This window comes from Streptopelia decaocto (genome assembly GCF_964273445.1).
Source record: "Streptopelia decaocto genome assembly, chromosome: 1".
Lineage (NCBI taxonomy): Eukaryota > Metazoa > Chordata > Aves > Columbiformes > Columbidae > Streptopelia > Streptopelia decaocto.
This window is the reverse complement of record NC_138663.1, coordinates 12,302,432-12,327,940: the sequence shown is the minus strand read 5'-3', so window position 1 is coordinate 12,327,940 and position 25,509 is coordinate 12,302,432. Positions and strand designations below refer to the sequence as shown.

General features: G+C 38.1%; 1 protein-coding gene across 1 annotated transcript; it reads right to left on the bottom strand.

The window, feature by feature from the left end:
- Window positions 1-419: 419 nt before the first annotated feature.
- On the bottom strand, window positions 420-22,358 carry GNAT3 (G protein subunit alpha transducin 3; the record flags this gene model as incomplete). The annotated part of the gene is made up of 8 exons (XM_082051740.1): window positions 420-862; window positions 1,689-1,842; window positions 2,053-2,182; window positions 6,562-6,690; window positions 10,876-11,033; window positions 14,392-14,533; window positions 15,953-15,995; window positions 22,241-22,358. 8 exons carry the CDS (start codon window positions 22,356-22,358, stop codon window positions 672-674), a joined length of 1,065 nt encoding a protein of 354 aa, XP_081907866.1. The 3' UTR covers window positions 420-671.
- Between the last annotated feature and the right edge of the window lie 3,151 nt (window positions 22,359-25,509).

The following is a 25,509-nucleotide window of genomic DNA, read 5'->3' as shown; positions in this document are numbered from 1 at the left end:
GCCTCCATCTCACTGTGTTGTTTTGGTTTGATTTGTTTTTCTTTTTTCCCAACTGGACAGTAGCACTTTTAAATTTTATACATGTGCGGTTTTTTATGTACTTATCCCTCAGCTCTTCTAACAAAACAGTATCATAAAATTAAACATTCAGATTTGCACTGCTCTTTGTCATACACCAGTTAAGCCTGTGGGGTTTGCCTTTGTTCAATTAATGGTATGTCATTTTTAGTTGTGTATGTAACATGAAAACAAAAGTACTGAATAGAAATTATCTATTGATACTGTTTAATGTTATAGCTTCCTTAAGGCTTCAAATATAAATAAAAGTCAGTTATCTGTTATATATCGTCTTTTTTTTTTCTCCAGTCACTAGAAAACACAGGATACTGAGGTTTTCTGAGAAGTTCTGATTACCTTCAAATCATATTGATTAAAATAGGAATTTCCTTTTGATTTCAGTAGGATTTATCAGCAGCTGACACCTCTATGGAGCAAGAACATTTTTTTCAGTCTTCTTATGACATACAGAAAGTCAGTGTTGGTCTGCAATGCTCAGGCTATGCCCAAGGCAGCAACTGGCAGCTAACAAAAGCCTAATTCAGTCAGCACACAGGATGAAGAGAGGAAAGTGGACTGAGCTGAAGTCAAGCTATGAGCAAGGGAATGAATGGCTAGAAAAGCCCACAGTCTTTCAGATTTTCTTTGATTATTATGTCTGTAACTGCATCAAATACAAACTTGACATTCTGAGTGTCTGTGGCACAAGTCAAGTGAGCATATATCTCTTTATCTTCTTTCCTTATGTTCAAGTCTAGGAATTGTTGCTTGATGTAATTTCCAGCATCTTCAAATGTATTTTGTCCTAGCAGAGAGAACAGTAAAAGGAAGAGAAGACACATTGCAACTGATACTGCTTCACAGCTGCTAAGAAACAAGAATTCTTTTCCTGCCTTTGTTTTTCTTGTTTAATAAAGGGAAATAACCATGCATTAGGTATGAAAATTTTGTATCTACACTGTGCACCTACTTTTAAATTTCAATGCCTAACAAGAAGTCTTCATTTCTTATTTTCTAATAATAATGTTTGTGTAAGTATACTTCATTTTGGACACTCCCTATCATAGATATTTTAGATTAATACTAAAATACAGACAACTTTTGTTTTTTTCTCTGGCACTTTCTGACATAGCCTCATATATTTTCTTGCATTAGCTTGTAAGAGCTACTGTTTTCTATTTACAGTAGACTCTACTGTGACATACAAAAAGAGCCAGACTTCCTTTACGGAATGGGTTTTCAAAACAGGGCCAAAAAACCTGGATTCAGTTATGGGTTGTGTGTGAGTGATAAGCCGCTGACTTCTTCTAAAATGTTGGCTGGGTTCATTACACCACACTCAGCCATCTGAAAATTCTAGTTCTCTCAGCTTCCTCTGCTGCCAGTTAAGAGAAATAGGCATCTCCAGAGAGAGATATTCCCACCCTAGGATAAGCACAGTGAGGGAGATGAACTGGATTCTGGCCATGTCTGTTCCATACCATCCTTTTGAGAGAAAGGCTAAATGCGTAGGCAAGATACTTAGCATTTATATGGTTATATATAGGTGATCTGAGTCAAAGCCTCAGTCTTTAAAGCACAGCCTAAGCTAATCACCTGAATGTATTTTCTTCTGAAAACCTCAAACTTACCATTATACTCGGGAAAGCAGACATTCAAATGAACTTTCGTTATTTTCTCTTGAAAGAGGTCTTTTTTGTTTAGAAACAGCACAATGGAAGTGGCTGCAAAGCACTTGTGGTTGCAGATGCTGTTGAACAGCTGAAGGCTTTCGTGCATTCTGTTCTGTATAGATGCAAAAGGTGAATGTGAGAGACTGACAAATCTCATCCCCATATGTCGTTTTTACTTTAATGTTCTTTACTGGCAAGAAGCAATACAGCATAATAGCCTTTAAATGGTTATCAGGGAACAGGAATAGTTGTGATATGCCATCAGAAAGTACATTACAACTTAGCAGCAAAAAGGGTTGTTTGTTTGTCTCTTCTGACTCACCACTTCTTTATCTTCCGCCAGAACCATGTCATAGGCACTGAGTGCAGCACAGAAAATGATGCAAGTAACTCCCTCAAAGCAATGAATCCACTTCTTTCTCTCCGATCGCTGTCCACCCACATCAAACATCCTTTGCAGAAAAAATAACACACAATGTAAAGCACTAACTAGTAAGGATGTAGTCATGCTGTTAATGTGTAGAGTGCAACCGGAAACGAATGACAATAAAATACCCAGTTTTTCCAAACAGTGGTCTATTCTATCCCAACAGGTCAATAAGTACTGCATTTTACTTATGGCTTTGTAGGGCGCATAAAATGCAACATAAAGGCTAAAATACCTGCATATAGGACATATATTTGGTACTCTCGGGTGGCGTCCTGTGTGGAAGAAGTGGGGCTCTGAATAAGAGCTCTGTGCAGCACTAAGTCCTGCAGGCAGGGATTTATTCAGGACAGAGTTCATTGCTGAAACATTGACAAAACACCCTCAAATCCACAGTCATTTGTTACTTCATGGTTTTGCTTGTAGTGAACTGACACATTGATCAATCAGGCACTTGACTGGAAACCAGTCATGGGTTGATCCACTGGTTATGTTTACTTGGCTGGTGTAGATCTCTGTTTAGTCATCTGTTCATAGCCCTGGTGTGATGACTGAGTTGTGCAACCTGTAGTGTGCGCCTGTGTCTGGGGTCTCTGCCCCATCCAACTCAGTAGTCGCTGCTTGAGCAGCAAGTCATGGGGAGCAGGAATCTCTTCATTTGACCAGATAAAAATCTAGGGCTGTCCTCTTCTGCCTTGACTTCAGTCTTTGCCAGAAATTACCACCTTTGGGTAGATTCGTATGAGCTTTTTATGGACTTTTTATATAGGACCCAAAGCCAACTGAGCACAATTAGATGTGACATAGTTAGGGCCCAACTGAGATGGAGCTGTCACCAAATCTACCATTGCTCTACCTAGCAGTAGCTTTCAAAATTGCTTTCTTTTTTCTTTTCTTGGGCTTTCTTTTCACTATTTTTCTGACATAAAAGATGCCAATCCTAGACATTTATTCAAATGCATTACAAAGGAGAAAAAATATTGTAAAAAACCCAGATCTGTCCTATTATTACTTTTGCTGTTTCCTTGTGTGCATGATGACTTTTCCCTGTGCTGCCTGTTGTTGAACTTAAAACTCTAAAATCTAGTCCTTTGTTGCATTTTTCCTTTAAGAAAATGCATTAGATCTTACTCTCTGGATGTATCTCCTCCAGAATCTGAAAACTAAACACAACTCAATTTTCATAGCAATAAAAATGTTTGGATTCAATATATAAAAAAGCACATCAGTAACAAACAGTGCAAGAATAATTTGTTAGTGAAACACCATTTTTGCAGTATATTTCTTCTGTTTTCTTCACCATCAGCAATGCAGCTGATGGAAACAAAAGTTATAGTTTATCATTTTTCATCCTGCTTAGAAGACATGAAACCCTTCCCAATGCTCATGAGGAACTGTTTCTGCAGCTGAGGAGTAATTAGAGAAAAAGACTTTTTTTTCTAGTACATTTCATCTCTTTGTCTGATCATTGGGTGCCTATAAATGTGAATTATTAGGAAATTAGGAGGTTGTTGTGGAGCAAGATTTTGGTAACAGTAATGCCATTCTTCCAAGTGTATCTTCTCTGAGTTCAGGATGCCTACGGAAGAGTGAGGTCAGTATGAATAAAATATCTTGACTTCTGGCTGTGATTAGTGCCCAAAAGTCACCTGCTGTTACATATATTCCTTGATTGGTGGTATCTAACTCTGAAATCAGGGTTATGGGGAGGAAGAAAGCTTTGAAATTCAGTCTGTGGTAAACTTTCACAAGCATGTATCATCACGTGAATCTGTATTCATTTCCCACAAACTTTTAGCACGTAGCCCTGTGAATGCACATGAGAAGAAGCCAGTTAAAAAAGGACAAGATCAAGGCCAGAGGCAATGTTTATGGGCAGGTTTTTGTTGTACTGACCTTAGCTTGCTTGGCTCTTCTCATATCACCCCAGACCTTAACAAATATACATGTAAAAGTGAAGTCCCTGTGTGAATAGCAGGTAACGTATTTCTGAAATTATCTTTTTCTTTTGCCAAGACAAAATGAGTCTTGAAAGCTCTGTATTTGTCCAGCACTACTCTTGGAAAATCTGTGGAAAAAGTCCCACAGATATGGGACTAACTGTATATTAATTTGTTCTAATAGTACATATAGCAAGACCTGAAAACTAAAGCTTGCCTGATTTCATTCAGACTCTTCCTAGCACGTCAAAGGAAACTACATCAGGAGAGGACCTATGAAGATCAAATTCCTTTTAAAAATTATTTAAGTATGTTCTCAGCTCTGGAAATCAAAGTCAACATTAGTGAAATAAATTAAAGAGCTCAAGAAAACTAAATTAAACCAGGAAAATAACCACTGAGAAGATAGCAAATAACAAGAGATGTTGCCTATGCAATGGTAATTCAGTTCTCTGGAGCAGTACTTGGATTTAGACTTTCACTGCATGGATACAAAACGTTTTCTGCCTTATTCAGGTCAGAGGAGGGACAAGTGTTTAGCGAATGAGGCATCTGTTCGTGTTTTCGTTTTATCCCTGTGTGGCTCGTGACCCCAAACCTCATTTAAGTACATGAACCAAAACTCACTCTGAATGTGGAAGTGTTCCTCTCTTTATAGATGTTTTTATGGTACTTATCAAAATAATTGCAGAGTCATCAGGATCCCCCAGCTGTTGTCATTGCTCTGGCAATGCAAAGTCAGTGACTGGCTGGTCAAGGTAGATTTATTGCTGCTCTGCATCCCTAGAGCAGCTCAAAACCATCAAACTATTTTGTAGTGATTTTACCTCGTATTACTCAAGTACCTAAACCCACAAACCTAACACTACTATGATGCATAGCAGAGAGGCTAAACACAGTGGGGTTTGTGTTTGTGGTGACATTAGGAGCCTTCTTCTTGTTTGCAGACACTGAGGTAACTTAATTCTCAGTTGTGTCACATTTCAGTTGGACCTGGACACCAATTCTGATATTCCAAGGGAGGTTCAGGTTGGACATTAGGAAAAGGTTCTTCCCCCAGAGGGTGCTGGAGCTCTGGAACAGGCTCCCCAGGGAGGTGTCACAGCCCCAAGCCTGACAGTGTTCAAGAAGAGACTGGACAACACCCTCAGACACATGGTGTGAACTGTGGGGTTGTCACATGCAGGGACAGGAGTTGGACTCAATGACCCTTGTGAGTCCCTTCCAACTCAGGAAATTCTATGATTCTAATATCAGGACTGGTAGCATTCATGTCAAAGAGGGTTTACATTCTGACAATTTCTTTCTCCATCCTGATTTTGTTTTTATTTCTTATGTAAACTATGGCTGTAACTGAAGGTGCTCAGATTTCCAGACTACAAAACTGTCTGGAAGTATGTTAATCAGAGAAAAATATTATATTTACAACATTGCATCTTAGCATTTGTGGGTAAATGCTGAATTTTGTGTGAGTGACCAATGTATTAAAAGGTGACAATAATTTATCTGTAGGGCATCTACTTCAGAATCTTATTTTCTATATGTAATCTCAGTTGTGTCAAAGCATCTGTCTGGTAGCATGGATGGTTTGGGGGATCATTAATTGACACAAGAGGAGAAAAGAAGCCTAATGAAAAATGTAAAAGTTATAATCCTGATGCTTCGTACATCTGTCTATCTCTACAGACAGTTTCTTGTCTAGATGACATTCCTCAATGTGCACCCCAGCCTTTAAATTAAGAATTAAATTGAATTCAGTCCATAGAGAAAAGCATTACAGAACACTGAAACTATCATAATTCATTCAAATACGTTTTCATGTGGAATTAGATATTTTAATTAGTTCACCAAGCATAACAAAATCCTGAGTATCTGAAAGTGTCAATTATTTTCAGTCAGATTTTTTCAGAGACATTGTTTTCAAGATCTTTTCTGAACATTTTGCTCTTCATCTGAAAGGAGCATGAAGGCATGCATGCTAATACTGAAATTTCCCATGGGACAGAAATGATGATTTTTTGCCAGCTGTAATGCATTCTGGTGTTAAGAGCAGTTATTTCCGTCTCAAAGGAAAAGAGTGAAAGGTTGAGAGTGCATGCAAATTAGCAGTCATCAAATGTTTTGCATGCTGTTAAGGACATTTAGGTAGACAAATTTTATAAATGTCACAAACAATTATTCAAATGATGGGATACAAATAATGCTTTTAAGACACTTGCATATGTAAAAATGTCCTTTTAGAACCTGATATTCGGAGATCTCTTAATAACGGTCCATTATATACTTAAAGTTGGAGTACTGGTACTAAAATATCTTGCTTTTTCTGTCTGTCTCAAAATATTAAATAAGAGTGAATTCAAAAATATCACAATGAGATTGGCAATATTATAATGGATCAATACTTTTTAAAAGAATATGCTTGAAGATAAAACCCACAGAAAACTGACAAATACAGCTTTTGTACCTGAAGTTCAAGTCCTTGAAAGAAAACTGAGTCTCTATAATCCCAGTTGTTTTCACTCGGGAGTGCAAAACATCTTGCTCACTAGGCACGTAGTCCGGTGTCGCCAACCTGTCCAAATCATTGAGGTAACTAAGAAGAGTGAAAAGAAATGGTGACTGGTGAATTCAAAAAGTGAAATAAACATTACATAGTCACTTCATATTGAGCCGCTTCTATGTATGCTACGTAAAATACACATTTAAATTCGATACTATTGGTTTTTTATACAACCTAAAGCCAAAATCCAGAGCCTTTTCTTTTTTTCTTTTTCTTTTCTTGTATATAGAAGTGTAATTTAGTTCTATATAATAAAAATCTTTCTGAGAATTTCAGTTCAGGAAAATCTTTATTTTCCTCAGGGATGCTAAAAAAACATCTTGTCAGGAAAGGGGTTTTGGCCATTTGCTTTCAGCAAGTGGAAGCTGCCACCAGAGGGGAAGAATCCCAGGCATCTCTCTAGATATTATCGCAGCCTGTCAGACCTGTTAAAATAGTACCTTCTTTCCTAAGTGAAAGGGAGATCATGATATTTTGGAGGAATTCACATGCAGGGGCTGTTTTCCCTGCAGAACTATCAGTTTACAAGAAGAAGGTAAATGATAATTTAAAAAAAACGCCATACATTGGGAGCTGGGTCTCTGGAACTTGGAGGAGACTGAGGGGTGACCTTATTAATGTTTACAGATATATAAAGGGTGAGTGTCACGAGGATGGAGCCAGGCTCTTCTCGGTTACAACCAGTGATAGGACAAGGGGCAATAGGTTCAAACTGGAACAGAAAAGGTTCCACTTAAATTTGAGAAGAAACTTCTTCTCAGTGAGGGTGACAGACACTGGAACAGGCTGCCCAGGGAGGTTGTGGAGTCTCCAGTTCTGGAGGCATTCAAGACCTGCCTGGACACCTTCCTGTGTAACCTCATCTGGGTGTTCCTGCTCCGGCGGGGGGATTGGACTGGATGAGCTTTCGAGGTCCCTTCCAACCCCTGACATTCTGTGACTCTGTGTGATTCTGTGACATTTTGTAATCCCCTAAATTAGTATTCTCAAAGCCCCCTGGGACAGAGTGGATTATCTGGTTTTCTGTCCGGTACACAGACACAAAGTCTGCGTGAAATGAGAATCCAAACCAGGTCTTTGACGCCTGTCCTTGTTCTATCACCGACCCTTCTCCTGTCTCTTCCAGGCTCACTCAGCTTTCTTGACATGGCTGGACAGAGTCTATGAATCCTACCTGCTAGTCTGGAAATCTGTGTAAAGAGGTTATGAACTGACAAAAGGAGAAGAAGAGCCAAATTTGACATACAGGGATTTTCCATTATTCAGAAGATCTCTTTTCTTTCTACTAAAATACACAGAGGAAAGGCAGTAATCAAACTTCATTAGCATGAATTAAAAATGAACAGACTCAGAGAAGATAACCTCAGCAAGTCAGAGTTTACACAGTATAAATCAGTACTCTGTGTAGGAGCTGATTAACAGGAGCTGAGAAACAGGGTTTTGGTTTTAAAAGAAACTGAAGTGTAACATTAGATGGTTGGTTGATTCTAGCTTGTTTTGAACTGATCATTAGAAGCCCAGCAGCAGGGGCAAAAATTAAGTTGATTTTAATGGTTCAGAGCCAAAGGCTAGATTTTCAGAAGCAGCAGGTACTTAAAGATGAAGGCAGAGGATTAGTGGGATTTTCAGAAGTGTTCAAGCAGATGGAAGACATATCTCTGTTGTTTTTAATGTAACTCTAGCAATAAATAATGATTATTGGCTCCTTTATAATCTATACTAGCTTCCTTAAATACTGAAACCTATGGCGGGTTAAAACAGCCCATAACACTGACAGGGAATTACTTTAGACTCCCTTCCTTTTAGGTAGAAAACCTCATTTGCCAAGCACCATGTACACACTAGAATGTTACTTGGTGAAGAGTTTTGTTTTGTTTTATTTTTTTCTGCATTAGGCTTTTTGTTTGTTTGGTTTTAAGTTCAGTAAGTGTTTTTCCTTTTATTTGTGATGACTGACTTACTACTGGCTTTTAGTGCTGGGAACTGCGGTGTGGACTGTCAGAAAGGACATATAAAGAAGCAAAAGATTGCCCCATGCTACTCCTAAGGAAATACAAGGCAATTTTAAAATACTGTGAAGTCAGGCTCAAATTAACACAAGCAATATTTTCTTTGTTTGGGTATCTTCCAAAAAAAGATTTTTGTTCTTGTTTGAAGGTATAAAGAGATGAAGAATTTTTGTATTTTCATGTCATATCCCTTATACTATCTACAATTAGTGAGCTGTTAGTGCCGTGACGTTGCCTGGCTCCTGGACGGGACTTGGATCGTGCCTTTCCCTGCCCAGTGAGCGGGGCACCCAACACCTTGTGAGTGTGTCACCCTGCAGGTGTCCTCAGCCTGTAGGAGGAGCTGCAGGAGCAGAGAAACCTCCAGCTGCAGGTGTTGGAAGATGGATCTCGGCTGGAACAACCCTCTGCCCCAGGTCTAGAGTCAGACTTATGCACTCCAGAAAAAACTGACACAGATGGCACCTCCTTTCTGGGTCTTGTGTGAGTTTAGGGAGAAAACAGAAGAGCAGGACCAATCCAGCCTGCAAGAACAGCTGTAGAAGCAACCAAACCAAGGAGTCCTGAAAAGCATAAGCTTACTTACTATATCTAAGTAGCCTCAAGTTGCACCAGGGAATGTTCAGATCGGACATTAGGAAACATTTCTTCGTGGAAAGGGTTGTCAAGCACTGGAACAGGCTGCCCAGGGAAGTAGTGCAGTCATCATCCATGGACATGTTTAAAAGACGTATAGATGAGGCTCTTAGGGACATGGTTTAGTGTTAGATTTAGGTTATGGTTGGACTCGATGATCTTAAGAGTCTTTACCAACCAAAATGATTCTATGATTCTGTGATTCTAAGCTAGAAGATGTGTCCCAGCTGTGTGCTGGCCCTGTGTGGGCTCAGACCTGAGAACCCCTAGTCCCCTGCTTATCTGTCTGCCACCTCCAAGGCTCAAAAAAGGGAACTGGGTCCATCAGGTTGGAGAGTGGCTGCAGCACCACTTGGCAAGGACCAGCTGGGTGCTGAGAAGGTAATATCCCAGGGAACATTCAATGCTCATCCACATAGCCAGATTCGTTTAGAGGAAACTTTTTATAGTTTCCTCCAGACTTAAAGTTTAGCATCTTGAAAGGTATACAGTCAAAGGACAGATCTAGGTGAAAACTAAGCTGCTTCAGTTCTCCTTTTCCCTCATTTTTTCAATCTTAGAATTACCTGGAGAGAGAATAGACTTTTTTTTTTTTTTTTTAACAGTTTAAACAAACTCATAGAAACAAGTTGTTCCTTGTTTTCACTTGTTTCTTTCAGTCAAACATTTCTAATATATCAATGTTGTGGTTTAACCCAAGTGAGCAATACAACCATGAAAGCCACTCACTCACGTCCTCCCCCACCCCCCTCAATATGGGAGAGAATCAAGAGGGAAGGGGGAAACTTGGATTGAGATAAACAGAGTTTAATAAAATAAAAAAAAACCCAATACACTACTAGTAAATATATATATAAAAATATATATATAAAAATAAAAAATAGTCAAGGCAATTCCAAATGAACTCCGTCCACAGCTGAGCAGGAAGTAGCAGCAAGCCACACCTGGTCCCAAAGCCAATCCCAGAGAGAGAATAGAGAGGAAAAAGGCAGAAAGGCTCAGAGGCCTCTGCAAAATGGCGAAAGCCAGACTAAACATCCTGCAGCAAAAACTCTCCCAGCTGCACCCCAGAGAGAGAGAAGCACAGAAGAGAAGAGGGGGCCAGAAACTGGAAGGCCCCACTCTTAAATCTGGACCATGACACTAATAGGATGGAATACTCTTATTGATCAGTCTGAACGTCAGTCAAGCTCTGCCCCATCCATGCCCCCCTTCCTCAATACCTCCCACCTGTCGGCAGAGCAGTCAGAATGTCCTTGGCTCTCAGACCAGAGCAATTAAAAACATTAACTCTCTGCTGGGGTGTTGTCTTCCTGTTCTCAAGCTAAGTCCAAATAATGAGTGTGCTAGCTATGAAAAGTAAGGTTTATAACTGCATGAAGAAAATTAACCCCTTTTCAGTCCAACCAGCACAATCAAAAACATTAGAATAAACCTCATTCTTTTCAGGTTAATCGGCAATCATTTTCTTAGGCTATTCTGCATGTGAGGAAGGGTTCTTGTCTCAAACTTTCCTATGCTGCCCGTTATGGCCCTAGCCAGATGTTCAGCACCTGCAGCTGGTGTCACCTACTAGGCTGCCGAGTCACTGAGCTGGTACTCTGCTGCCCTGGCAAAGCAGGCCTGGGTCCCACCGTCACTCCACAGCTGTTTGATGAGTTCAACGACTTCAGAAGACATGTTGCCATCCTCCAGAGCTGTTGCCATGGCACAGAGCTTCCTTTCGTCTTCCTAAAGAGAAGTTTCAGTGAATATTGTGCAAATGCACTGTGCCCCTCCACCTCCTTGAAGACGTGCTTGGTATACAACGAATTCAAGGGGCTGTATTTTTCATTTTCACTGATTTTTCCAAGTAGCTGTACTCACCTGTGCATGCAAACATTCTTTTATAAACTCACTACACTTTAGTTAGTGCCAAGATTAGACTGAAATCGTGATACACAGAGTTTTCTTCTTTTTGTTTTCTTTTGTTCACACAAGAGCTCAGTTGCATCCTACCATAGATGTTCACTAAAGTTCTAGCTTGGAAGGAAGGCTTTTATTGTAAGAGAGAGTGTTGGAGTATCAAAAACTAAGTTTTAAAGGATATTTAAAGTTTAAACATATATTAAAGCAGAAATATATAGTTAAATATACTTTTTAATATATTTGGAAGAAAAAATTTCCAGCTTTAGGCCACAGTGAGAAATGTAGCAAAGTGAATATAACTAGTGAATGCTTTCCTCATTTATTTATTTGAGGAAGAAGAAACCTGTAACTGAAATCCCAAACATTTTAGATGTATTATTTTGTAATTTATTCTGTTTGAAGTCAATCAAAAAAGGCTTCAATTAATCTATTACATTTATTTTCAGTGATTATCAGCTTAGGAATGTATTGTAAATAGAGAACGCAATTAAAATAGGGTCATTTGATACATTGTCACAGCAGTAGATAGTTATGGAATATAATTCCTTCCTAGCTGTATAAGCAGACTTACAATCAATAGTGGCAAACATAGAAATGGATTCTGACAGATGCTATTTTGGCAGGGAGTACATATTATTCAAAAATAGAAAACGTCTTCACAATAATTTGTAACAAATTTATTTAGAGAATGCACTATATGTTTTAATAGAAATCACAGTTTATGGAATGTCTGTAGAAGTCAATGACTGATCAAAAATAAAACTCTACAGGTTTTCTAAAATAACAGAGAAATTAGTTAGCACAGAGCAAAAGAAAAAAAAAAAGGGTGAAATAACCACTAGAGAATTGCCTTGGTTTGAAAGAGGAAGGAGGACAGCTGGACAATTGCCAATCTACATTGAACAAAACCAATGTCATTCTGCACCCCCATCCTCTTGCTCAGCTCCAGCATCAGCAGAACTGGGCCACTTTTTCTCACGTGTGCCCTGCATTTGTCCCCTGGGTGGCTCTCCAGGGTGCACACTTGTTCGGTTCAAGGTAACATTTAGAATGTTCTGTTCTCGGAGATATCACATATCATTTAATGATTAGTACTATCGTCCTACAAGGTTGCATTTATTGGTTGAGTAGCCTACAGGGAGAAGCCTTAAGCTCAGAAACTCCAAGTGTACAGTAAATGTTCATTGGTTATTATACAGAAGGTGACAACAGGGAATTTTGATGCTTACATAAAAAAAGGAAGATAGCGGCAGACTAAGGTTATAACCCTGATTTATGTAATGTTTTGTTTCTCTCTGGCATTTAGACACACTTAAGATGATTTTCATATTAAAAATAAATTGCAATGGTGCTTTATGAGGAAAAATATACCTTTCTGACTAGAACAGATGTTGTTCAAAATTATGTACTGAGATGCTTTCAGGATCACTAAGAGGTATTTGCAGGCCATCCTGGAACATGGATAAACCTCTCGCTTTTGGGCTCAAGATGAGCCCAGACTTTGGGCTAAATGACTTTCAGCAGCTAAATATGGACTACAACAGAGCAAGAACAAAATCCAGCTAAAATCAAAGCTTATATCAAAACAAGTCAGGCTTGTAATTTTACAGAAAATGTAAGCTAAATTTGTTTTTAGAACAAAGAACAATGTTTAGTTGACATTCAAGCAAATGTGACTGAAATTTCCATTTCTCTAAAACTCATATCCACTTCGTTCTTATGTGGTCCTGAGGGAAAAGAAGGCAGGCACTTCAAATATTTTATACAGGTGTATTCAACTGTATTCCTAGAGGCCTATTCTACCAATGAGAGTAAGAATGGGCTTATTGTGCTACAAAGCAATAAACTTAAAATAGCTGTATTTTCAGCATTTGGTTAAATATAAAGCTAAGAAATGAGCTGGGCTATTTAACAAAAATCTTCAATTCCCAGTTCCCAAGGCTGTGAAATCCCTTTAAGATAATGTCTCTGAAATGGGCATAGGTGATAGATGATGAGAGAAGATGTATAAACCTCTCAGAAAGTTTGACAGGGCTGAGAAAAGAGGCTGAAGTACTGGGATAAAGGCAGAACATATCTCTATTTCAGATAGCAAACAGATTTGGGACCATGTCATGGATGCTAGAGGCCAAGCCAGGACCCATGTAGGTGCTGCAAGATTCAGCTGCCTGAGGCCATGTAGACAGGCAGGTGGGTCCTTATGCAGAACATGTATCTGTCACAACTGAGGAGACAGGGTTGAATTGTGGCACACTCACATGAACTTATTTTCTGTGCTGCTTTTGGACACTGTTACATTTGTTTGAATGACTTGTATTCATGGACCATTAAAAGAATACAGAAAGAAAACAGTTTCTGTTTTGTCAAATGACTATATGAATTCGAAGCATTTGTTTATCATTTTTTAGGTCAAAGTACCACATGACAGTGTAATGAAATTTAGACTTCTGGAACTAGGAAACTCCTTCAGATGAGCAGATGTAATTCCCTCTAAGATAAACCTCTAGAGAACAGAAAGAATTTTCCAAAACTGGAACAACTGATATTCTGACAAGCCTTTGAGACATTCTAAGGAAGGTCTGAATTACAGGCAATAGACTAAATCACCGCACTGAGAAGAAAGATACGTCTTTTTCTTTTACTTCTGCCCCTGAAAATTCAGCACGAATGACAGAAGACAGAAGGTCTTCTTTCTGTGGCTCTTGTTCTATGCGCTTCTGCATAGGGTTGCTCACCGTGTCAGAAAGGTCAGAAAGGTCAGGCTCCACTTCTCTGTCATGTCCAAATGAAATATTCCCAACATGTCTAGATAACCCTTCCTTACATGGCTCAGCCCCAAGATTTGTTCATAAAAGGGAAATATTTATTACATTTCCCAATAGCAACAAGTAAGTGACTAAGCAGCCAAGAAAATGTTCTTTTATTTTTTTTCTTTCTTATGTCTTTGTAGGTAGAACACCTCTTTTGTAACAAAACAAACAGCAGTTTATGCAAAGGTTAGACCTCAGGCATCAGTCTTGAGAAAATGAAGATAAGTAAGGACATCTTGTTACATATGTAACCCAAGAAGTACTTAGTTTTCACTATCATAAATTAAATACTGAACTGTCTTTGTTCTACTAGTCTCTACTATTATATTGCAAAAAATATATATTCTAGTGTGAAAGGGCATCATACTCACAATTCTAGCTGGGTTTTCATAACTGATTCCTAACTTAGCCATTGCTTTCACGATAGAGATGATAGACTGCACTGCATTGCTGTAGATGATGGGTCTGAACTCCATGCGTTCCTTGTAGGTGAAACCATCTTTATGGATGATCCTGGTGAAAAAGTAGAAAACAAAAGGCTTATGGGATGCATCTGAAGAAAGAAAGTAATGAAAAGTTGGATCAGATGCTTTTGTGGTCAGTGTGAGAAAGAACTGAATCCATCTTGGAAAAGTATTTATCAATGTTTGATCTGCCTGTTCTGCTGGAACAGCTTAACAGCAGTTTCTGCAGCTATATGAGGTTAAATTAATAAGGCTGGGCTTTGACACCCCAGTCTGAGTGAAAACATGTTAGTTTTTGCCTTGTGGGTCCATGTAAGATAATGTATGAATCCGGAACAAGATGCAGGCCCATTCTTGTGGATACAGGGCAAGTTGCATAGTGGGACTTAGATCCAAAATTGTCCTGCGCTCTCACATTTCTTGTTTAGTCATTCTCATTTTTAAGCTGAATCTTTGCTAGAGTAGAAAAAATATTGCAAAAATATTTCTATATTGTGAGGTATTTTTTCAAGGAAAAAAAAAACAACTTTCATATTTCTTTGTATTAATACATCAGTTACAATTTCTAGTTATTGACAGGTGTTACTGTTATTATCTATAAGGTATGGGGACATACATATTACTGCAGAGGATTTGCCCCACATTACAGAAGACAAAGAACTTTAGTAGTCAGATTCAATTACTTTAATTCAGAGATGAATTATACTTTCATAGTCCTCCCTGACTGGAGAATGGCATGTGGTTAAAGTTCTCCAAGATGAGTGTGCAGGTTATGTCATGACTCAGGGAGGTATTTCTCCATGAATGGTGGAAAAGGATGAAAACTTCACCTCTTCTGATGTAGTGTGCTCTCAATTCACATCACATAATTAAACTGTGGAACTACTTGCTGTAGAATACTGTGGATGTTATTAGTTTACATTGGTTCAGAAGAGGTTCAGAAGAAACACATACATGAATTAACTGAGGGTGATTCAACACAACAATGCTGTCTCTAGGTCAGGATGGTGCCTGAATCACAGATTATCAGGCACTATCAGAGTATCCAGTGCAAAAGTTACTGTGTGTTTTCTTGTCTGGTCTGTTCATTTTCTGGAAACATCCTTGACTAGCTACAACATGAGACGGTTTGCTGGGCTGGGTGGATCTGCTGTGGCTGGTTGTCTCATGCATTCACGTTCCCACTACAGTACTGTAGCTCCTACCAAAGCCAATATAGAAGCTTCCTTGGTCTTCAGTAAGGAGTTGAACCAGTGAATAATTTGATCAGAAAGATTTGATTACCAATCCAGCTGTGTATCTTAGTCACTTTGTGTTTTTCTTCCTGTGGTTGAATGAGAACTGGATTTGAATGGTGTTTCTTTGCGTTTTATTCAAATAAGCATAAATATTGTAATAAGACATTAGTTAGGTAGCTTATACTACAAATACCAAATTCAACAACTGATATGAATATTCATGTACTTACTTCATTTGCTTTACAATAGTGCTCTTTCCTGACTCTCCAGCACCTGCAGAAGAGGAATGTTGAGAAGATGTGATTTGTAGGTGATTAAGTAGCAAGTATTAAAAATAACTCTCTGGAACACAGAATTTTGGATCTATAAGGAGACATACAACTGTTTTAGATCCCCATTGTACTAACTATAACACTCAAAAGTGTCCATTCAGACTTAAAACCAATGAAATCTTGGCAAAAGTATTGATTCTGAAAAGGAAAGGTACATTTGAGAAGGAACATTCAGTCAACTGAAAGAAAAATATAGACTCTAATTATCAAGGAAATTAAATATGAATCATATTTCAATTTCACCCCTGGCAGACAGTGTCCTCTTCATTCCATGATTTGTAGCTGCTCATTTAAGGTTCATCACAACCTTTTGTAAGCCAAACCAACCATTTCCATGCTCATCAACCAGTCTCTTTAAACAACTGGAAGAACAGAGCGTGTAGACTTGCATGAGGTCTAGCTTATGATGCAGAGGCAGCACGTGAGAAAAATGTCTCCACACTGGTGTTTGGTCAGTTCCTCTGCCCCATGGCCTCTGCTATGCAGTAGGTGCCTGGAGGTGGGAAATCTGCAGAGCAATGCAACAGGTCCAGCTTGGGAATGATTCGGCAGTAAATCCCCGTGTCTGGGGGAAGGTACAGTCATTTGCTTGCACAACCAATTGCAGAATTAAGACATAGCTTTGATCAGATTTTTTTTTACCATTAATTTGCTCTTCTTATCTCATGGAAAATGAGTAACCACAATGCTAAGTTTCTCCATTGGAAATGAGTGCAGGTGACTATCATCTTCTGCCAATGAGAGTGGTGAGGCTTGGCAAGAACTTCCAAACAAGAGCTGGATTTTTAAAGCACCTGAAGAGTGGATTTGATTTTGGTTGTGAATCCATGGGACAGGAGTCATTGCTGCATTTCTCTTTGCAGATTTTAATTTACCTTACTCAGGGGTGTCAAATACTTTTGACAAAAGAAGAAATCTGAGACATAGCTATTTTAACTGAAGGCTTCTCAGTGAATGGAACAAACTGATTACAGACTTTCCAAACAGATTTTGTAAAGCTAATAACATTTAAATGACAGGGATTAATTTACTCAAATGAATTGCAACAGACAGCAAACCGTACGTAAAACGTTTTCAAAATGCATTACGTGAATGGCAGAAAGTGTGAGAGACAAGCAAGCTTATGCAAAATGGGCTGATGCTGCCATCTGCCACAGTTTGGAAAAAATGCAAATTTGCTATAGATCATCTATTATCTTTTCAATGCCCTCTGTAGAACCTGGTAAAGCCCTGTCGGCAAGGTGGCATTTACTGCACTTTATGTAGGGAAGAGAGCAGTCAATGGTGAGAATACATACACCTTATGGAAAGATGCCAGGAAACATAATACAGAAATGAACGTCTCTTCCAGATCTGAAAGGCAAAGTTAAGATAGAGTGGGAGGCATAATTTGTATCTTTTGCGTGCATTTTTCTACCTCTGCTCATCTTTAATTTATGATCCAGTATTGCCTTTATCTAAACAACAGATGACTCAGACTTTGGCTTCACTCCGGAGTACCGTGTTAGTTGTAGCAGCATTTGCACCCCAGGAAATGGGTCAGAAACAATTTACTTCGCACCTGCTTCCTTTCTTCCTTCCCCATCGCGTGCAGCCTGCTCCTTTGGGCAGGGCCCCAGGACAGGACAGCGGGGACAGGGCTGCGTTCCCACCCACGGCAGAACCCCTCTGCTCACAGAAACAGCAGCAAGAGTCCACCGTGAGAGCCTTTCCGTGATTGCACAGGGAGCTGAAGGCAGCTGCCCTTTAGGAGGCAGTGAAAAGGCCAATTATAATCGAGCCAAGATTTTCTTGGCACAAAAATCTCAGTCAACACCTGAATCTCTGGCCCTGCTCCTGGGGGCTGAAGGTGTCCTCACTGCAAGTAAACCTGATGGAAGTTTTCTCCCACACTTCTTCCCAGAGGTCGCGGTCACTATGCCCCAAGGCACACCACATATACCTGTGTACACACAGCACCCTGGAAGACTGTAACCTGCCTCTCTTCTTGCTTCAGATATTTGGGATGGCACCCCCTCAAGTCCCCAGCCCATCAGGTTTCTGGGTGCACTGGGGCTGCAGAGGAGACCCAAGAAGTGCTGTGTGGTGTGGCTGCAAGCACTGATCCACAAAGAACCGTCCCCAGCAGCCTGACCTGTCCCCTGCTCCAGGACTGCCTGGTCTCTTCCCTGCAGAACACCAAGGCAAACAGACAGAGCAGAAAGAGAGGAAAAACTGAAGGCAACTTGAAAGCTGGTGAGAATATCTCATATTCAAAGGAAAACAGAATGCAGGACCTCAGCTGTCACTTGATGTTATTGGTTTTCTATGCAGAATTTTTTCGAATAGTTGTGGAAACTGGGGCGGGTAAGAGCCCCTTTCAAGACTAGCATCTGCTGAGCTGTTGAAGAAGGTTCTTTCTATATATTAAGCTGCTTTTGTGTCTCAGAGAAAGATCTATTATATCTTACACTAATTATTTATGTGGAAGTAGAGGTTTGGTTTAGGAAAGTTTCCAGAAGCAAAAGTCAGAAAACTAAGAGACTACTGCTTGAATATTTTGTTTGAAACCTGTTACAAAAGCCACTGACAATGACATAAAATAGCAAAATACAGGAAAAGAAAATCTTCAAATTAGAATCAGAAGAGGTTGCAAACCTCTGCCCGAGCATTGTCTGTGCCATTCAGAACTCTGGAAACTATTAAATTATATCTTCCTGGACGTCTTTGCAAACTCAACAAACTTTCTCCATGAGAGAAAGAAACTAGAGAAAAGATCTAACCCCCTTGAGGGAATAAGGTCCTTAAATGCTCCCCCTCTTCCCATCCCCCAAAAGAGAAAATCAGTGTATTCCAGCCAATAGGACTATTGAGCCATCTTTGTGCTCAAAGCCTTTGCTTCCAATGCAGGTGTTAATAACAGGAACTTAAGTCTGACTTGGTACTATGGTAACTACCTACTGTGGTATAGTCACTGGAGAAAAATACTTGCTTCTAAAACTAAAAAAAAAGCAGCTTCAAATTTTTGTCACCCTAAAGTAAATAGTTTAATTAAATTATGTAAGCCATGTCCTAGAAGTGAGTATTTCTCAGTAAAGTGAGCTGAGGATGACCAGCTCAGATAAGGGTGAGCTTTGTCCTGTCACTGAAAACTGTAGACAATGGGGCTAGGGAGCAATACTTTGAAAATAAATAAGTCCAAAGTTTTAATGATTATTTCAACTAAAGTGAAGTTATTTTTGTGAAACACCACTTTAAGCATCAGCTATTTTGGGCACATTTCAAATGTGTGCAGTACTTTGCACACAAATAAACTGCAAGCTGGCTTCCAACAAAGTATAAAAACTGCATGTGATGCAGTAGGCAAGATATGGCCCTGATACAAAGGAAATAAAGCTTTCACCTTGGAGTTTGTTCCAGACTCATAAAACAATAAGATTTTTTCTAAGTATAAATATGTAGAGGCTAGATTTGTGGACAAGTTGGGGGTGGGATGGCCTTGACAACATAGGAACAGCTGACACAAGACTTAAACCTACTGGCTCCCAGACAACTTGTGATGAACAGCAGAAAGTGCCATGATTTTTCACCTCCCCAGTTTATATCTGTAGTCTTTAGGTGTATGTCATATACACTGTAAATTATCACCTCAACACAGATAATGTGTTTACCTACATCATGGAACTTAACATAAACATATGTGGTGTCTTTGGTTTCTAGATATAATTTCATTTTTGTAAAGGTATCTATGGGAGGATGCAGAGAGACCAGACTAGATATCAAATAGTCTTCTTGGGAAATGGTCAGAATACTTTTGTTTGTTTGTTTGTTTTTACATTTTAGTAGTAAGAGCATAATGTTCACACTGAGAAACTTATGATATACATATTCTTTTTTTTTTTTTTTTTTAGCATTTTCTACCAAACTGCCTACTGTGAAAGAAACAGTGGTGAAATCTGAACCTAGAACTAGGGTAGGACTGGGCCGGTTGTCTTGAATGGAGCTGCCCTTGATTTATGAAGTGCAAAATTTGAATCATTTCTGAGATCACTTCAGAGGTATGGAAAGGCAACAGGCCTAGATCTGAACAAAGAAGATTTAATCCTCTCCTATCTGGCCATTTCACTGGTTGACTATAGCAGGGGCTATACAGTGCTTCAGCAGCTGTGATTGCAGGTGTTCAAGAGACACTTTCACTCTAGCTGTGCAATAGGCTCCAAACAGATTTACATTTCATTCACCTCTTGCTTTTTCAAGAACAAGAAAATTCAAGCTGTTAAGTCTATAATTATTTTTTTTTCCTAACTTGCTTTTTTTACCAAGTCCTTGGTTCCTTGTGATTTGTCAGAAAAAGCATAACAAATTTGAATCTTTATCATGTGTGACATCAATAAAGCAAGATATTATTGAAATGTACACTATAAAGACAACTTCAGAAAAAGTATTTCAGATTCTGATGATCATCTTGTCTCATGAAAAGAGTGCTTATAGAGCTGATGAAACTGAAATATGTTCAGATTTAAAATTAATGAACTAGAAGTCTTCCTCACATAGCTTGCAATTAATCCCAAAGTAATTGACTGAAGTTATCTTGAATATGTGATAGTGTCAGAAAAAGCCTGATAATATACATTGGGAAACACTAAAAACTGAAGTTCTTAATATTAAATACATACATGTCTTCTGGGAGGGCTAATCTAGTTTGTATCCTAGTGTAAGACAGCCTCCAGTACTCCTGCCAGGACATGAAGGCTTGGAGATCAAAATATGCCATGAAACTCTTTACCTTATAAATTCTTCTTTATCTTATAAATTCCTCTTTATCTTAAAAATTCCCCTTTATCCTATAAATTCATCCTAAAGGATTTCTTACATCTTCCTCATGTATCAGTGTTGGATAAGTTCAGAAACAGGATGCTGGAGTAGTTGGATCCTGGTTCTAACCTGATACATAAATTCCTTTTTGTAAGAGCATATACAAAGTACTGAAAGGTTTTGAAAGTTTAATTCAAACTATTATTCTGTTTCTTGGTGAATTTAAGCTTGTTTCAATAGATGCAATATTTTATATTAATGTGGCACAGAGAATCTTCATATTTTCCACCGTACTGAAAAGTTTTGTAAACTGCAATCTGAATACTGACGGTACATAAAGTTTATCAAACTGCTACTTTCCTAGCATTATTTGAGAAACCTACATGGTTGTGTTTTTCTCTAATATCTTTATTAATAATAATAGTTAAACTCTCAGTAGATATAGACTTTTTGCATAAGATACAAAACAATAGAGTTAACCCAATTTATTTTATCGAATGGATCTAGTTAAGTCTGAATAAGCGTCAGTTCAAAAGCATTTGTAAGCATTGTGGTTACAACAAAGAAAAAATAGAAACATTTCAATGACCAAAGGCTGTTTTTCTATTTGTTTGGTTAAACCAATGTAAACTGTCATCATGCTGTTAAAAGAAAAATATTAAGATAATGGCAATGTTATTATGCTCTTGGATATTTCTTGCAGGCTATGCAGTGCCATGGGAAAAAGAGAGAAGAATAAGGCTACATTAAGAAAAAAAAGTTATTTTGCCACTATAGATGCTGGCCATTAATAAATTGATCATAGTGTGGATTAGAAGTAGCAGTCTCTGAGAATATTCATCTGATTCATTTCATTTCATTACCTTCCATTCTACTCTCGACAATATCATTGTTATACATTGAAAAAAGCTGTTCTAAGTCACTTTCTGCTTCTGTAAAAAATGAAGTGCAACAGTTTGGAAAGTAAACAATATCAATAACTTGTGACACCTGTGGATTTTCTATGTAACAGTTATCTCTCTTAGTTCTGCAAACGAATGCATAGAGATCCGTGAAAAAAAGGTACATCTGTGCTACATACTATGCAAGTAAGCATCATAACATTTATTCCAACAGTAGGCTCTCATTTCTGTAATATTTTCGAAGTTAAGTGTTTATAATATTTAAAATTAAATATATGCAGTGACATGGCACTTTCCAGCCTGTTAAATGTGACTTAGTAGATTGATGAAAGAGTGTTGATAACTAGAAAGTATTTTGTGCATGTATTACAGGATTGTGTTCTTCAAATAAAATATTGAGAGGTGGGAAATTTGCTGTACTGAAATGTAATTCCAGGACAAAATAACTCCTCAGTGGAAAAGCATTATCAATTATTTTTATTGTAATTACCCAACAGGAGTAGTTTGACTGTCCTGGCTTCCTTCTCTGCATCTGCCTGGAGTTTCTTTTCCAGTTCTCTGGATCTCCTGGCCGACTCCTTGCTCTCAGAACTGGCTCCACTGCCCATCTTGAGGTGTTAAAAGTCCTCTGTCCAGCTGATTTCCTTCTTATCAGACTAGTTGCTTTAATTCAGAAGGAGGACAGCAGCCTGTGCTTCAAGATAATTTAAAAATCCCATTCAACCTCTGTGTTCAGCCTTCAAATCAAATGGTCCCTTCAGAGCAAATGGTCCCTTTTCACCTGTCACATGATCCGGAGATGCTACAGGGAAGGATTTATATAAGACATGAAAATGTGCTGTTATGAGGTCATAGAATTAAAATAATCCATTCAAGAGCAAAGCCAATGGCCAGATAGATCTCTGTCTTGCTTCAGACAGGCTCCAGCTTCACATGCTTCAAAGAAATGTGCAGAATATCTTGAAAGAGTGAAATTCAGAATAACTCAGCTCAAGGAAAAAAATTTCAGCTTGTGAATCAGTGTTGGTGTCCTGGAGCACCTGAAGGTTTATGTGTCTTTGAAGCATTTACATAAATTATTTTTCATCTTTCTCAGTGGTTATAGCTCTAAATATATGCATTCTTTATTTTAAAATAACAGAATTTGGATTTATATAGTTAAGGCATATTTTGTTACAATTATGAGTTAACATGCAGAATGTTTGCTGTATTTTCATATTATAGAAAGTGCATTTATTTTCTTGTAATGGTAATAGGTAGTTTACTGCAATTCATAATGTCTTTGGGATACTTTTGTGCAGCCATTCCTTGATAAATGTCATAGTCTTTTCCATTTTTCTGTGATGTTATTAGCAGTTATTAGCTTTGGCTGAAAGCTCCACAACTTTTTTGTGTAAGAAAGGACACAGGCCAGATTCTCCTCATTGATGTAATAATTTCATCTTAGTTTCTCATAGTGCAATAGAAATATAGAAATATTTTATGCAATACAGTGGAAATATTACTTGCCATGTGGTATCAGCTGTGTATTGAGAAAATATACTCTACTGTAATATTGTGGTAGTGGGTAAGAGTAGAATTACCATCAAGACTAAAAGTATAGAAATACTTTCTTTTTGGTTCCTTCTCTTCACATTAAGAATTCCAATAAAATATATCTTATTAGTGTGCCATACTGAAATTAATTGTAATATTTTACTTATTCACTTCATTATATATTTCAATTATGCAAAACATACGAACATAAGAATGATGAAATAATACAATGATATTACAATTTACCATTATTGACTAGCAATAGTGTATATCACTCTGACTTTACAGTATATAAGCTTAAAAGGTTTAGCCTGGAAATAATGTTCAAGGGAAATATAAGCATCCCAGTCAGTTTGAATGGTATTAAACATATTTTTAGGTCAGAAGATATATGAGAAATAGGGCCAGAGGCAAAGTATTTAATTCATCGTATTGCATAGAAAAGCAGCTTTCCCACAGCAGAAGCAGGTGGACCCCAGATGTAACAGGAAGGCAACTGGTACTGAATGGGAAATACAGGAGTACAAGGACTAAAGATCATCAGCGGTACTAATGAGTTCTGTACTATAAGAGCAGGAGAGAGCTCTCTTCTGAGAAAAGACAGGTCCTTTGCTGTGTTCATCCCATGAATTGTGATTATCTTCTCAGACTTAAAATTACTGCACGTACTGCAATAAAGATCTGAAGTTGAGCTTTTTCAGTATATGCTGTGCAATCGGTGGAGCAGGAAGCTGTTTTCAGTCTCCTTGCGCTACTTTGCCAGAAGTGAATAATCAGTACTTGTTAACAGCTGAATTTTTGCATATACATTTACAATGCAAGAAAACACTGTATTTTGTTAGCCTATATTCTTACTTTGGTTATTTTTTAAAATAGACTGTAAGAAGATATATATGCAACCATAGTAACAAGTGGTTTGTTTAAAAAACGAAAACAAGCAGCTTCAGAATTGTGATATCAGTGGCAGGTGTCTGTTTATCAGAAACATAGGCAAGTACAGTGCTGCTTTGGATTTCAGTGGTTTTGAAAAGTAAGTCTGTTTGAGCATTTCTGAATGCTAACTGAGTTTACAAATTAACTGATAAAGTCACAAATCACAGAGAAGAACATCATTGTTTCCAGATGAAGGGCCCATTTCACTACTGAGTTGTTCCATGCATATAGTAGTCTACTCATTTTGCATTTTATTTTTGCATTATCAAACTGGAATACTGTGATGGTAAAATAGGTGCTGTTCAGTTATTACATTCAAAAACTGAGTTTAAATAAATCAAGACAGAAAGCTTCACATCACTTTTCCTAGATGGGAAGCAATGGAAAAGCAAGTGTGCATCCCATAGCATAAGTTTCCTACCATCCTCTGTTGCTGTTTTGAGGACCTACAGGAGCTGGCTTTAAGTAAGTAGGTGTCAGATAGAAGCAGGAAGTAAACAGAATAAAGACATACAGACACAAACAGTTACTTTATAAGCATATGATATCTATAGTATCTTATCCATTTGGTTTGCTCACTTCTGCCTTCAAACCTTTACCTAAATACTTCACTGAAAAAAACAATCTGTTTCTATTTCTCTGGTGAATCAAAGCAGATTTAAGAGAATGAACAGGATTCTGTTCTGCTTCACATGTTGTCGTAATCATTATCATCATCATTATAATCACTAACTGTATTCTGATTGAGGAACTTGCTGAAGGTGATCAAGCCAGAAGCTATAGACACTGCCTCACAGGGTTCAGTTGAATCTAAAATGTGGTATCTTTCCTCTGCTTCTTCTAGGTGCAATAATAAAATATTGATTCTCACTGTGTCTCTTCTGTTGTATCAGCCATGTCTGTTTGATATGAAAGTCTTTGAGAGAGAGTAAGTCTGGAAAATGTTCTTTTGAAATACAATCACACTTTGTAAATAATACTATGTTTTTGGAGTTGTTTCCAATGATGCACTCTAGGTGGTGCTGATAATGTAGAGTGTACTCCAAAGGCAGTCTGTAACTAGTAAAAGATATAAGTAGTACGAGCTTTAAGTTCTATGAGACTTTCTGAAGGGCTTTAACAATATATTCAGAAGTCATGGATTTGGGGTTCTGGATTCAAATTCCATTTTATTAAACAGATACTCTTTGGGGATTTTTGCTTAGTAAACAATGTAGGCTGTTCTGTTAATAGTCTGTCCTTCAACTGGGTTTTTATTTTCAGTTTCTTCTGAAAGTACTATACTGTTCT